This window comes from Notolepis coatsorum (genome assembly GCF_963971535.1).
Source record: "Notolepis coatsorum genome assembly, chromosome: 8".
In the NCBI taxonomy this organism is placed as follows: Eukaryota; Metazoa; Chordata; class Actinopteri; order Aulopiformes; family Paralepididae; genus Notolepis; species Notolepis coatsorum.
Genome location: NC_140172.1, coordinates 27,347,598 through 27,363,935, shown reverse-complemented (window position 1 = coordinate 27,363,935; position 16,338 = coordinate 27,347,598). Strand labels below are relative to the sequence as shown.

Sequence of the window (16,338 nt, the reverse complement as noted above, 5' to 3'; positions counted from 1 at the left end):
GTCTAACTTAACTCTTACTTGCCTGCCAATACGCAGCGTTCTGAAAAGCTAAATGAAACTAAAATTAAATGGCCCTAGTGTAACCGCAGCCTAAGTCTTAGTTGACGAAGACCCTTGCAACCAATTAGTAGACTAAAACCTTCCTTTACCTCTCAGGAAGTAAACTCAGCTGGTCTGAAACTGCAGAGGGAAGGCTTTACCTGTTGGTGGCGAGCGGTGCCGAAGGTGTACTGGACAGAGTGTGGTGGGTATCGGCTCTGCTCACTGCTGAAGCTCCCCTGGCTGGGGGGGTAGCCCGAGCTACTGGACATCCTGGCTCAGGGGAAGCTGGCTGCTGCTGCGTGTATCAGCGGTTCAGCTGGAGCATGGCTGGAGATCCAAGACACCTGTATTATGACCGAACAGGTGAATATTAGATGTTGATGCCCAGAGAGATGGTGTCAGGGAACAAAATAAGTACCCGCCAACCGCCAATGGCGGGCAGATTTAAGGTTTGGCGACTAACAATGAGAGGTCTGCCCGCCACCTGGCGTGTAGTTCGATACTCTTATTTTGAAAATCCGTGGTTGGTCTCATTTCCGCCCCAAGCGCAGCTCCAGTCATAATATCTATGGCTCCGTCAGCTAGCAACGTTCGGTTCATATGATACTCTTATTTTGAAAAAAACCTGTGGCAACTCGACGAGTCATATCTGCCCAGTCCGTGCTGTCTGCTCGCATTAAGCAGAGCAGGGCTACACAGCAGTGCCCCTATTTTGCGAGCCGAAATAAGTCAGTGGTGTTTTTTTTTCTCACAACAGGTCAAATGCATCTAACATGCGTCGCCATTCCTTTATGCCCACAACGCCCGAAATGAACGTTAGCGTAAGCTAACAAGCTAATCCTGATCAGAGGCAGAGGCGCAGAGCCATAGAGAACAGCAGACAGTGTGGACTGGGGAAAGGGAAATGGGGGGGGGAGGGGCACTCTCCCTTTCTCTGTGTGTGTGCGCACTAGTTGTTCCGATACGGATACCAGTATCGGAAAAGCCGCCGATACTGCCTAAAATGCTGGTATCGGTATCGGCCGATGCTGCTCTAATGCTGCGCTCCGATACCATATGACGTAATTATCAACAACACTGCGGTCTGTTGAGTGAGCATTATAAAACAAACGTGTGCTTAATCGACCGTGAATTAAAGTGTCAATGCCATTTGTCATTTTAACAGCAGATACTTTCTTAAAATGCCATCGTCCCGACAGAGCGCTGTTGACGGGGAGCTCTGATGGGTTCGCTTGGTGGCTGGTGTTATTAGCATTGAACAGCTAACCGAAAGCTAGCTTTAACGTTACCTTGGCTAAAGTTGGGGCTATTCATAATCCAGCAATAATGGCTGCAGACCTGCAAGCAAAGTACAGCAAGTTGGCAAAGGAGTATTCCAAGTTAAATCACAATGTCACCAGTAACTAGGGATGGGTATCGTTAGGATTTTATCGATACTACTACTCCTATCGATACTCTTATCGGTTCTTTTTGATAATTTTTTTATGATTTTTATATTTGCAGTAGAGAGCATTGGTCATCTCCCTACAGTAAAGATTAGAAATGATTGAATTATTGTAAATGTGTGTGGAGTGGTGGGAATAGCTGCTTCAATAATAACTTATAACAACAACAGACAAGTTAGACAACTATGTATACAAAAAAAACGATATACACTGAATGATTAGTTGTTACCTAAAGTCCTTGGACTCCACTGTAGAGAACGGGTGCAGGCCTTTGACAACAAACTTTGTCACAGCCCTGTGACACTCGTTCACCCTATCCTCTGTCATCTTTCCTCTAGCTGCTAGGGAGAAAGGACTTTGGGTGGTGGAGGTAGAGGGAGGATGTGTGGTGGGCTCACTGGCCTGCGGGACACATTGGTGGCTGACCTCAGCTTGACGATCTATAAAAAGTTTTTAGATTGTAGTATTTGTAGCTAAACAATTATTTTGTTTATTAGCCTATTTGTAATAATTCGTTATTAGCCTAGGAAACTCCGTATCTTGGCTTACCGGCTGCAGTGGACGTGGATGCAGATGGACCACTGCGCGCAAGGCAGTCGAATACGGCGCATTTCTGCACACTAATATAGTGTTTTGCAAACAAATGTTTTGATAGATTGCTCGTATTGCCACCCTTACTGGCAAATGTTTTGTTGCACTTGTGAACGCTTCGCTCTATCCGCCATCACGACTCAGTCCATGCAGAGCTGTCTGTGTCTGTGTGCAGCGCGCGTCGGCACGGAGACAGCGCTGAGATGCTTCCAGCTGCAGCACATCAGGTGTGCGGGGCTTGTATGTGCGGGGCTTGTAAGCGCTGCTGTCTGACGTGCTGCAGCTGCATACTATTGACAGCGCTTTCATTAAGGAGTACCCGTATGTATGTGTAGCGCGACTCGCGAGGAGTGTGTGTAATAATGACTCGCTGCTTCTCGTGCAGAGACAGAGAGAGGAGAGATCGTTCGCAACTTTTAAATAATAATAATAATAATAATAATAATAATAATAATAATTTCTCTAGAGTATCGATAGCAGTACCGAGGACGTCGGAGCTTATAAATACTCCGGTATTTTCTAATATAGTACCGGTTCCCGTTTAAAACCGGGGTCCGGGGGGCATCCCTACCAGTAACGTTACAGTCTTTCCATATACCGGTAGCTCATGCTAGCTAACCTAGCTCACGTTAACATCGTCATTGATCGACCACCTCGCGTACACAATTAATGACATGTTGCGGACAGCCATATCGGTGACAATGTTTAGCTTTTAGTGCCAAATGATAAGAGTCTGAGGCGGAGTCTCAAAAGAGAATGTTGAATATTTATTTTGCATAGAAAATCACAACATGCATGTTCCATCTGCTACTAGCTTACAGACTGGGTAGCGAGTGCAACACTGTCTAATGTCCATGCGGATCATTGGAGTAGGGTATATCTGCAGTGCTGCAGCCCCATACTCATTGATTAATAATACTAATACAAATCTATACAATCACCCGTTGTTGAATAAATACCATTACTTTCTAGTTATTACTAAAAAACAGTATATATAAAACAGTATCTGTTAAAAAAAAATAAAAAAAAATATTTATATAATATCGTTTTCTTTTATTTTTTTTAATGTATGCACTGGTATCGGATAAGTATCGGTATTGGCCGATACCCAAAGCTTAGGTATCGGAATCGGATCGGAAAGGAAAAAATGGTATCGGAACATCTCTAGTGCGCACGTTTGGAAAGACGATGAAGTCACTAGTCAGGACGCACTCAGCGTAGGAGTATATTATAGTAAACTGAGGATTACTGAGGATGGACAGATAATGTTGATATTCAAATATAAAAAACTTTCGAGAGGAGTGGAAGTTTGAAGACAGACTAGACTACAATATGATGCAGGGGTGGTGAGTTGAAACTGTGTGTGTGTGTGTGTGTGTGTGTGTCCGACTCCCGACCCCACTTCTATGTTTCAATAAATTATTTGCATTTAAAACTATTAACGCTGACTCATTCCTTCGTTCAGTCCACTCAAAATTATGCTAATATTCCTTATGTTGTTTATGATATTAATTGAAAATAGCATATGAGAGACCCTGATGTAAACAAGACAAACGTCTTTCTCTGGTCTGCATCCCAACACTTTCTATGCCACTCACAAGTTTTCTCGGAATTATTAATATTACGTTGAAAGCCACTCACGAGATTTCTCGGAATAATTTTTTTTGTTTTTTTTAGCGATCTGAAATCATATTGCATCACCCGAGCCTACCCTAGTCTACCCGAGAGCCGCCTGCGATCAGATGTGGAAAAAAGCGCCCCCCTATCATCTCCCAGATGACATAAGGGATTTTGGAATGGACTCAATGAAAATGGATGGGTAAAAAAATCCTGTACTCCACATTTTCCAGTCCACTGATGCAGCCGGGGTTACCACAGTTCATTATGGATCCTCTGAGCGCCGCGGATCATGAATTCTACTGTATCACGTTAGATCTATACACTTATCGATTTTTCCGAATGGTGATCAGGAATTGGAATATACCAGTTGGATACCATCTGATGTCAGGTAAGGAATCTATGTTATCAGTGTTAGGATAATCAGACTCATTTTGATGAAGATATAAGCTGTTTTGTGAAATGTCCTCTATCGGTTTCACTGTAAAATCCATGAGGAAATGAACACGGCTATTATCAGCGCGCGGCTCGAATGTGCGTGCGTGCACGTATAATATTGATCATCTAGCGTTTATTTGAAAACGATTCATAAATAGGCCGACAAATATCAACGTTCTGGAATATTCCAGTAAAAGACGATTATCACAGAATGGCCCAGAATGGGCTGTTTTTTACCTCAAAACGGGTGCTTTTCAAAATGCTCTCAAACGGAAATGAAGCGATAAAAAACCAATCTGCCTCGACAGCACTGACTGGAAAATGATTCTTTGATAAGCGACGGGCAGATTAGACACATAGCCATAATAAGTTTTCATTCATTCATTCATTCATTCATATAGTAATAATAACACATGGCGATATACTAAAAAGCTATTTATAATTTTTGGCTGGTAAAAAATCTGCCTGGCTGGTAGTTTTTTAAATCTACCAGCCAAATGACTGGTAAGTCAAAAAGTTAATTTTGTTCCCTGGATGGTGTAGTAGGGGGGTTAAGATCCACAACCTCTGGGGCCACACGTAATCCCGCTGGCCTAAATGAAGAAATGTATTTATTTTTGTTGAGCAGAAAGATCATTTTAACTTTTTTTGTATTAAACTAACATTTGTCTTGAATACCTGTCCTAAAGCCTGCTGCATCTACATGTAGACCAAACACTGAACTCCATTATCTTTAAAAGTCTCTCAAAGGAGGTTTATGCGAGTAAATTGTATTTAGGGTATGTGGGCTAAAATGGTATGGTAAATTTATCAAGTCGAGTCGCGCAGTTTATATGTGTAATGTAAACTCTGCGACGGGTCCAATCATCTAACATGCTTTGCATCCTTGCCATTCTGGAATGCCCACGTCGCGCTAAAACCTTAAGTAATGTTAAATGTTGATGTAGCCTCAGAAAGCTAACGTTAGCTCTACTAGCAGCCTGTTGATGTAGCTTCAGCAAGCTGACGTTGGCTACTCCTAGCAGCTCTCCCCCCCCCCCCCCTGTTTTCCCCCTTCAGAAGCATGTATATAGACATTTTAAGATAAGTTAATATACCGTGATATATACCGTTACCGTCTACGCTTCAAATTATACCGTGATATACATTTTAGACAATACCGTCCAGCCCTACGTTGTTTTTTATTTCTTTTTAAATTTAACACTCTAAACATGCTTCTCATTTATTAAAAAGAAAGAAAAGAAAAAAGGTTTACAGTGTTACAGTGTTTACAGCCTTAAGTAATGTTTGGCACACAAAGACCGAACTGACTGAAAAATATAGGCTACATTTTAGGGCTGGACGGTATGGTCTAAAATTTATATCACGGTATAATTTGAAGCATAGACAATAACGGTATATATCACGGTATATTCATTCATCTTAAAATGTCTGTATTATGCTTCTGAAGGGGTAAAACACTGGTATGGCAGCTATTGCTGTACTCTTGTATTAATAGGACATATTTCACATAGTACAGAGATATTTTAAGAACATTTATTGTGCAAAACTGCAATATAAAAATGCTAAACCTTTTCTCAAGTTACTTCCATCTCTGAAAAACACCTTTTTCATGAAATATTATACAATCAAATCAAGCGGCACAAAGTGAAAATAAAAACTACAGCTGGACAGGAGGTTTCTTTTCCTCAAACAACTCAAACACAATACAACTCCAACATAACTTAAGTTTAGTGTACATGTTTGACAACGTAGAGAGAGAGAGAGAGAGAGAGAGAGAGCGAGAGAGAGCGTGATGTAATAGGTTTGAGTTTGCGGTTTGAGCTTCCTAAGATGCCGTAGGTGATGATGTCAAACCAGGATGTCAACACAAGCCTCGTCAATATACCCCCCCCCCCCCCTTTCCTCACTAATGGAACTGGTGTCGCAGAGTCACGTTAGAACGTTAGCTTAGCGGCTAACGTGAGTTAGCTTAGTGGCTAACGTTAGCCCGTTGCTGCGCTAAAGCAAGTCTCCTCTCAGCCTCCTTAGCCAAATTGAAATGGCCAAACTATATGGCAAGGTCCGTGAACAAGTGGAGAAAAACTCAGTACAATTAAACACTATGCAACGACCACTGCAAACGCTGAGTGAGTCGTCAAGTAACGTTAACGTCATTGCTACTGCTGTGACTTAGCTGCTCATACCGGTCACAAGGTATAGTCAAAATCCATACCGTAGCGCAAATTCATACCGTTTATACCGTATACCGTTTATACCGTCCACCCCTACTACATTTGTCAAAGTATTAACTTAGTGCAAACAAACAATATGCTCAGCCAGCACTAGACTTTCCTTTCTTTAACTGGTTCCCGGCCAACCACGGACATGTCCGTGTTTCGGATCCAACGGTAGAGGGCCAACCACAGACATGTCCGTGGCAAGGTTGTTTTGGCTTTTATTCCATTTTAATAACCTACTCAATGTCACCGAGCGGCACTGCAGATTTACCCTACTCTTGGAATTCTGAAAAGTGCATTACTGGCCAGATCCTCGTAGGGGCGCTGTCTCGATAATGCAGTGTTCCCTGTGGCAGAACGGCACTTTATTCTTTTTGACTTTCAATGGAGTTTCCTGTTAGCTGGAATCTATACGTGTAGTCTGTAGCTTGGAATACCTTTTGCGACGCCGAATTCACTATGCAGTAAAGGAATATATCATCAGCCAATGGACATATCGATCTACCAGATGGCGATCGATAACTGGGAAATCCTTTTGGGGATCCAACCGGCCCACGGAAAGATCTTTTTCACGTAAATTACATGCTGATTTAGGCCTGTTATCATACTCAACCAGCCGATCAGCGAATGTGGCTACTGAGGCTAATGCCGTTATTGGTAATCAATAATCAGAAATGACGTCCCCCGCCCCCCCCCCTTTCATGCATTCATGGTGGACCATGAATACCGACAATATGCATTTTGAGTTTTAGCTCTAGCTTCTGTAGTGCCGAAACGCCGTTTGATTTAATGTTATTAGCTTAGCGCCCTGTATCTCGCCTTCCAGGAAATATACTAGACCAAATCCCATATAACGCTTATATTCAAGACGCTATAAAATGGGAACGTATTGATGAAAAAAAATATTCTTTAAGCCATTTTGAAGGGACAGTTTATGGTCTCAATTGACAATGAGAATGGACAGATAGCAATACTATAAAGTATAGATTTAGCTCTACAAACAGCCTCACGCACAATGCAAGTTTGTTTTGAAATGCTGGCCGTATAGCGTGAGATTAGACGGCCCCCAATGGCCGGGAATGTGTTAACACTTTGAGCGCCACGTCACGGCTTTTCTCGGAATCTTTTTTTTTAGCGATCTGAAATCATATTGCATCACCCGAGCCTACCGTTGGAAATCCAGGGGCCGCCGGCGATCAAATGTGAAAAAAGCGCCCCCTATCGTCTCCCAGATGGTAAATCACCCTTTTGGAATGGACTGAATGAAAATGGATGGGGGGGGAAAAATATTCCAGTCCACATTTTCCAGTCCACTGATGCAGCCGGAGTTACCAGAGTTCATTCTGGAGACTCTGAGCCGTGGCAAGCATGGGTAATACTGTACACACGTTGGATCAATATACTTATCGATTTTTTCGAATGGTGATCAGGAATTGGAATATACCATTTGGATACCATCTGATGTCAGGTAAGGAATCTATGTTATCAGTGTTAGGATAATCAGACTCGTTTTCACAGAGATATAAGCTATTTTGTGATATGTGCTCTAGCTGTTTCACTGTAAAATCCATGAGGAAATGAAAGAAACTATTATCAGCGCGCGGCTCGAACGTGCGTGCGTGCACATTATACTATTGATCATCTAGCGTTTATTTGAAAACGATTCATAAATAGGCCGACAAATATCAACGTTCTGGAATATTCCAGTAAAAAACGATCATCATAGAATATGTTGTTTTTCACCTGAAAACGGGTGCTTTTCAAAATGCTCTCAAACGGAAATGAAGCGATAAAAAACCAATCTGCCTTGACAACACTGACTGGAAAATGATTCTTTGATAAGCGACGGGCAGATTAGACAAATAGCCATAATTTAAAACATAGATTAGGCGATATTAACGTTAACATTGGGAGTGGACCGTGGCATTCAAGGGGGTAAAAAGGAAAACACGGCGTGGCACTCAAAGTAACACAAAAAAACAACGTCAATAATGTTTAAATTCCCTGCTCGTCAGTTGGAAAGATTAGTTTTCCGCTTGAAATTAAAGTGCAGTATTTGAAATACAATGAGGAATATGGCTGGATTTCTTATCAAAGGGAAAAGTGTCACTGTTATTTAAAATAAATAAATAAACAAATTAGAAGGCCATCAATATAAATTGCAGCATACATCAAACTAACACACACACACTGTACCGTTTCAAAACAACACTGCTCTGTTCATTCTATTTTTAAAATACGTACATTATCTGTCTACATTTATTTAGACTAACATTATTTAAATATTGAGTGCAACTGTGGTGGATTAACGTAATTCGGTGAGTTACTTGGAACTATCTGGGTTGGGGGACCGCACGGACATTTTAGCGTCACGGACCTTCTCGACTCTTAACGTTACCGGAGTTCATAACATGCAGTGGAAAAGCGGCAATAGTCCCGGTTGGAGTTAGTAAACACAGTTGTATGTTAGCCTTCTTGGATGTTGAATAAACGCCTATCATTGTCTTTAAACACCCCGCCTCTCAGACTCCCATTTTCTCCTCTGCTAGCTAGTAGCTACGATAACATTTCATTGGCTGTATTAGCTGGCGGGCTACCATAGTTAAAACGCGCGTTGTGTTGTACAAACTGCTAACGTTATGGGAAGATGTGTGTAGGCCTATGTAATGTTAATGGCTATGTTTTTAACACATTAACTGCCACAGAGTTTCAGCATCTTATACCATTCTCTGCCAGTACTGTAAGTGTGTTCACCTTCTTTGCAGGGCTATAACTTTTTAAATTGCATTGCTAAATTGACATTACTATGGCCCATTCAACATCGATTATCCATCGTTCAGGATGTAGGAACGTTTTACTTTTTCATTCACACATTCATACGAAAATACCGTCTAGATTATAAATGTTTTATCGTTTTCTGCAGTAATTCCTAGAACATGAGATATAGGCATAAATGCATATATACATTATCAAATGCCGTTTGTTGCCGATCCACGCTATATTATATTATATATATACTATATAGCGATCGCTACACATGGACGTGTGTCTTGAGTCCCGCAACGATAAGAGAGTGGCCGGACGTATTTAGGAGACGCACCGATATCCAACCGGCATTTCCGGTTTGGCAACTCGCCGATCATCCACCAGAGTTGTGCCGAGTCCCACAGCATCAGACAAGGCTCCGTGAGGGAAATAAGAATACCATGGCGAAAATATGAAATATGATCAAAATAACGTTGTACGCCGTGATCTGGCAGAATTCGCATGAACTTGAAACTAGGGATGCACGATAATTATCGGGCTGATATCAGCAATTATGACGTCATCCCGATAAACCCGATAACGTTATTGATAGCTCCGATAATATATAATACATTTTTTGGTTAAAAGAAATCCGGTGTGGGTGGATTTGGATGAAGGGCGCTTGTTTTTATTATAGCCTCCTCCCGTTTTGCCAGTACTGTGGTAAAACTGATAGCGTGTGGTTTAGGAACAGGGAGTTTTTCACAAATCCAGCGCTCCCTTTCTTGGCTGTGACGTAGTCACGTTACATTCGGAGGCAGACAGTCGATCTGCCAATTACGTCCCACCGCTTGCACCCACCTCTTCTTCTTACCACCAATCAGAAGCTCTCGTTCGTTTATTTACCTCCGGACAGGGTTCGAAATTAACGGGGGCTCGGGGCAAAATGCCCTTGAAAATGGACAAAATGCCCCCGAATATCAGTTAAGGGGGGCAGAAAATGCCCCCGACAGTTTACTAATTATATATATAATTATATATATGATCTACAGTGCGAGCATTTCCCTTGTATTTGGCCCTAATAATATGTGTGTGCGCGCCACCCGGAAAAATCATTTACTCGAGACGAGTGACGATTACAAAACAGCTCCGCTGTTATAATAGTCCCACATTACACAAGGCGCATAAACGTCCAATCACAGTAGCGCCCGAAAACAAAGTCACGTTACCGGCTTAGGCAAGTTATACATTCAGAATCAGACAACGCAAAAAAATCAGCCAGCCATGAAGCCCATTCATTTTTATTTTGAGCAAAAGAGAGACGAGGAGAAAGAGAGGAATCCGGCTGACATGGCTTTTGAAGTGATATTCGCACGTGTTTTTGCGGGTCCAGTCCCCACGGTATGTTGACAGAATTCGCAAAACACCTTATCGACTGAAGCATAAAAGTCATTAGGATACTGCTCTGCTCTGAATTTAGGGCTTAGTGGGGAATTTCTTCCGACGTTAACGTTAACGACGCACCGAAGCAGCTAGACCATTTCTCCGTGTTGTGTGTAACACGCAGCGGTCCCCGCCTCCTCCCTCCTTGCAACAAACGTTCCACCCAAAAACGGAATTTCTATTTCATAATGAATTAAATAATTGTATAAAGAATTTTCAATGTTCTGTCATCTAATAATATATTCCATTACCTTTCCTATCTGTATCAAAGTCAAAATGTTGGTATCATAACAACACTACAACATACAAAAGCAGCTTGACAACCGATATCCTTTGCGTTTGATTGATTGAAAACTTTATTAACAGATTGCAGAATGGGTACAATACAGTACAGCTCAATACACACAAGTTAAGGGGATGCAGACCAGAGAAAGACTTTCGTCTTATTTACATCAGGGTCCCCCATTTTCAATTCATAGTGTGCACACGCACAGTATAATAATGCATGAGATAAATAGTTAATAAACTCTGTTACTTGAACAATTTTCACTGTGCTCCTACATTTCTTTGTGTGCTCCTAAATTTTTATTTAGATTTTATTTATTAACATTTTATTTAGGAGCACATGTGCTCCTTGGGAAAAAGGTTAGCGTAGAGCCCTATATATGGAGACATTAACATTACATTATCAAACATAGGGACGAAGACTGTAAAAAAAAGTGTCAACAATGTTTTATAATCCTTATGTTAATTTTCATCATAAAAATTCAGTGCCCCCGAAATACAAAAAAAAGCCCCCGAAAATCAATTAAGGGGGGCAAAAAAAGCCCTTGAAAAAAAATGTTAATTTCTAACCCTGCCTCCGGATTGTCAGCCATTACTCTACTCGGAGCTAACGTTATCTCCCCGCCAGCCACATTGACAAGTACCAGCGCTTATACATTACTGGCAAATGTCTTGTTGCACTTGTGGCAACGAGCGTTGTCAGCATCGACTTTAGTAAAATAGACCCAGACTTTTGAACGTTTCGTTCTGTCCGCCATTATGAGAGCAGAGCTGTCTGTACTCGGCAGCAGCGGCACCCGTGTGTGTGTGAGTGTGTGTGTGTGTGTGTGGGAGGGGAAGAGAGGAGAGAGCACAGCACAGCCCGCTCCCCGCGCAGGCAGAGACACTGAGGCAGGAGAGATATAGACAACGGCCAACAAGATTAGTTTGCGACGTTTAAATTCCTAAAAAAAAAAACTCCATAATTTCTCGAGTACCGATAGCAGTACCGATGACGTCGGAGCTTATAAATACTCAAAAAAAATTGATAAAAAAAGAGATATATATATATTTTAAAAAAATATTATGGGGGGGGGGCAGGTGGCGCACGGAGATTACGTTCGTCACCAACACCGGGAGACACTGGATTCGCCTGTTCGAATCCAGCTCCCGGCGTTGCTATCAGCTTGGCTGGCCTCTCACACTGATACAATTGGCTGTATCAGGGGGTGGGAAAGCTGAAGGGTGGGTCAAGGGCGTTGTGGACAGCGACCCCCACAGTTCGGTCGGGGCGCCTGCTCAGCAAGGGTTGGCACTAAGGAGAGATAGTGTGGCCTCCCACACGCTACACTCTCCCCGGTGAGAACCTGCGCGGCCAGGTTGGCCTGCCCCAGGCTGCACATGCGTCGGAGGAAAGCATGTGACAGTCTCTCCGGTCTCCCGGACCAACAGTAGGGGAAAGTACGCAACAACCAGGAAGGGTGGGATGGGAGAAAAATCGGGAAAAAGGAGGGGAAGAAAGATAAAAAAAAAAAAGAAAAAAAAATATTATAATACAATAAATATCGGTTATCGGTATCGGTTATCGGCTTGAGGAGCATAAAGTTATCGTATCGGTATCGGTGTCAAAATCAATATCGTGCATCCCTACTTTAAACCCGTTGTACAACGTTTTTGGCGCAGGAAGTGTTAGTCGTAATGAAGATTGATTTATGTTGTGCTTGCCATTTACACAAACTGACTAGCACCTGCAGTGCTGCTGCTGCTGCCTGCAGCCAGCGCTCACCTCTCCCGGCTCCGTGCCAAATGAAGTTTTTTTTATTTATTTGCGCATCCCCTGAACCGTACAATACACAGACGCCCCGAACCGTGGAGGTCGTGCTGAACGGTGTACGGTTCGAATGCGTATCGTTCCACCCCGAATGCGTATCGTTCTAACTACCAAGCACTTGTTCAGGCCATTCTCAAATCAACCAATCAGGGGCACAATGCCCTTTGGTCCAATGGTCCACCTGAGATAGGGGTGTAACAACAACAATACATATTTGTATTGCACCGTTATGTACACATTTTGAACTCAACAAATTGCTTGTGGTAGATAAGTAAGCTAATTAATATCCAGCTGCTAGTAATAATAAAATCACTGGAAAGTGTTAAAGGAACATGCCAACTTTTGGGGAAATTCGCTTATTTGCCGTCTACCCTGGAGTTAGACAAGCAGATACATACCTTTTTCTTCTCTGTGCATGCATTAGGCTTGTTTAATGATTTTGAGGTGATGAAATAACTGCGCTCAGGCAGCAGTGGTTCGGCAAGTTCCCCAAAAAAATTTGAATACACAAATGTGGCTGGGGGAACTGATTCACTCAGCATGAATGGACTATAGGTCAATAAAAACAACACACAAAAAAACCATGAGCACCGCTTCTGGCCAAAATCCTAGGGGGAATCACTGCAAGGCATAGACCATAACACCATAAAATCAGCATAACATATAGACATTTTGTTATAATTCAGACTAGTGTTGTCAAAAAAACAAAAATAAATTGTATAAGGAAGTTGCATTGTTCATTTCAATACCTGTAATAGTACAGTAGTCCACACACACACATGTGCTTCAGTTAAGTTGGAATATGACTGTAATACAAACAGTTGAGTTCAGTTTGTCAGGTACATGCAACACAGATTACAGTGTTTACAGCTGTCTGCTTGAGAAAATACCATGTTCTGCAATAAAAATGATTGAAGTGAGATGAAGTTATTTTTAAATGTGTGATCTAAAGATAAACAAAGGGTTTTAAAAGTGTTATATTTATCTTCTCTTATAGTACCAGAGAGAAGCTGAGGAGAATCAACCAGCAACAAAAGATTATTTTTTTTTTTTTAAGATTGAACCTTTTTCCCTGTGGTATCGAAAATGGTATCGAATATATCGATACTTTTCAAGGTATCGTATCGAAGTTCGAAATTCCAGTATCGTGACAACACTAATTCAGACTTGTGGTTCTTGTAGTTTTGAAAATTCGAATTAATATTTTAAGGTTTTTTTATGGTCCCAATTTCTTTTTTGTTTTCAACATTTCAAACTTGGTGAAGTCTGAATGGTCCAATGTATACTTGTATGGAAGCGGTGAGCCGTCAGGAGGCTCGCTAGCAGCATCTCCTGAAAAACATCACTACGCAGCAGACGCCACAGAGGTAATGACTGGGCTTGAGAGCAATGAGGCAGGATTTCCTGGCAAGCACACAACCTAAAAATCGGTTTTGATCAACAAAACAAAGATGAATCTGTTTCAGTGGAGGTTGGCAAGGCAAAATAAACTGCACCCAACACTGTATTATCCACCCATGAGATTATAAGAGGAACGTCATTCATAATTATTCGAAAAAAGGTTGTTGTGCATCCAATATATGCCCAAAACTGCTTAGCTCACTAATTACCGTTTTAACAAAGATATGTGTAATGAAATAGAACAAGAGGTCTCGTGTTTTTCCATTCGAAATATGACGGCCTTTGGAAGGCTAATCTATCCCTTTGGAAATAGGCAAGCTAGCAGCGTCCTTGTTCCTGGAACCAAAGCTGCGTGACTGGTGCACTACTATGAGAGGCTTGGGCGCGTCTATGCTTTTACCAACGCGTTCGTGTTTCCGGGTTCCCGTTTTGCGCTCTGATTGGCCAGGTCATGTGACATGTGCGCCAATCGTGGGAGGGCAAGTTCTGCGCCTATTTCCGGGTCGAACAGCCTGCAAACTACCTAACGCCTAGTTTATCACTGGTTAAGCTTAGGCGACTCTTTCGCAGTTGGTTAAGGTTAGAGTTTGGAATCAGGGCAGGCGTTCTATCGCCCTGCTCTAAGACAAACTCTAACCTTAACCAACTTCGAAAGAGCGCCTGAGCTTAACCAGTGTAGAAACTTGCGGTCCCACAATTGGGCGTACATGTCACATGACCTGGCCAATCAGAGACGCAAAAACACGAACGAGTTGGTAAAAGCAATCAGGCGGCTTGGGCACACGAGAGGTGGCGCACAGAACAAACATAATGCACAGGCAGGCGGCTGGGTGGCGCAGCGGTCTAAGGTCTAAGCGCTCGTCACCAACGCGAGAGACACCGGTATCGAATCCGGCTGTCAGCGTAGCCTCCGGCTTGGGCCGGCCGTCATACTAACTCAATTGGCAGTAGGGATGGGTACCATTCACATTTGAACCGATACGGTACCGGTACCTGTGAATCGATACCGGGTACCCAACGGTACCTTTTTTCGGTACTTGCTTTGTTGTTGAATCAAGTCAAATCCTAGGTAAGCGTATATTGTGCGTGTGAACGTTCACATAACTTTTTTTTTAAACTTTTTTTTTTTGTTTTTTAACAGTACCGACAACGGTATCTCACGTGAATCGATACTCTGTAGTACCGACGTGTTTCGGTATGTACCTAACACATTGGGCGCCAGAAACGCTTTCCAGCGTTATTGCCCGCCATGCGAATTTTTTTACAGCGTTTTTTAGATCAATATTTAATTTTTTTGGCATTCATGGCATTCATTCATAATTCATCCAGCCAACCTCCGGACTCCAGCGGGACCCTAAATGTGACTGCAACGGCTCAATACCGCCGCCTGGTGGATGGTCGGGCGAGTTACACTGTCGCAAAAACCGGAAGTGCCATCGGTGCATCGAGGAAATTCCTCCAGCAGTCACATCTCGCTACGGGACTCCTGACAGAGACTATAGTACATATGGATCGCTTTCTAAACTTAATAATCTATATGATTTCGGCGTTTATTGCGCCATACAAACCGGAAATGGACCTAGTCCCTCCCCATCAACATGGACCCCCTGCAATTTGCATACCGCCCCAACAGGTCCACGGAGGACGCCATATCCCATGTGCTGCACACAGCAGCATCACACCTGGACAAGAGGCAGGGGAACTATGTGAGAATGCTATTCATCGACTACAGCTCGGCATTCAATACCATAGTCCCCTCCATACTCATAGCCAAGCTCAGGGACCTGGGCTTGGGCTATGACCTCTGCTAGTGGGTCTTGGACTTCCTGACTGGCAGACCCCAGGTGGTGAGAGCAGGCAACTGCACCTCCTCATCCATCACCCTCAACATAGGGGCCCCCCAGGGCTGTGTTCTGAGTCCCCTCCTCTACTCCCTGTACACACACGACTGTGTGGCTCAGCGGAGTAGCAATACAATCATCAAATTTGCTGACGACACAGTGGTGGTGGGCCTGATCTCTGCCAACGACGAGAGGGCCTACCTGGAAGAGGTCAAGGTCCTGGCGGGATGGTGCCAGGAAAACAGCCTCTCCCTGAACGTCAGCAAAACAAAGGAGATGATTGTGGACTTCAGGAGGTCGGGGGTCAAGGACTACAGCCCCCTCAGCATCGACGGGGCACCGGTTGAGAGAGTCAACAGCTTTAAGTACCTCGGAGCCTACATATCCGAGGACTTGACATGGACCACACACATTGACAGTGTTGTGAAGAAGGCACGACAACGCCTCTACTTCCTCAGGCG

The 16,338-nt window shown here is 43.0% G+C and overlaps 1 protein-coding gene across 3 annotated transcripts in view; it reads right to left on the bottom strand.

Moving 5' to 3' along the window:
* Positions 1-16,338, bottom strand: part of ncor1 (nuclear receptor corepressor 1) — a 237,585-nt gene that overhangs the window by 215,857 nt on the left and 5,390 nt on the right. For all 3 annotated transcript variants that reach the window (XM_084320851.1, XM_084320852.1, XM_084320853.1), the window contains exon 2: positions 201-386. In XM_084320851.1, coding sequence (XP_084176977.1) covers positions 201-311 — 111 coding nt within the window. In that variant the 5' untranslated portion in view covers positions 312-386. The remainder of the gene's footprint in view (positions 1-200; positions 387-16,338) is intronic.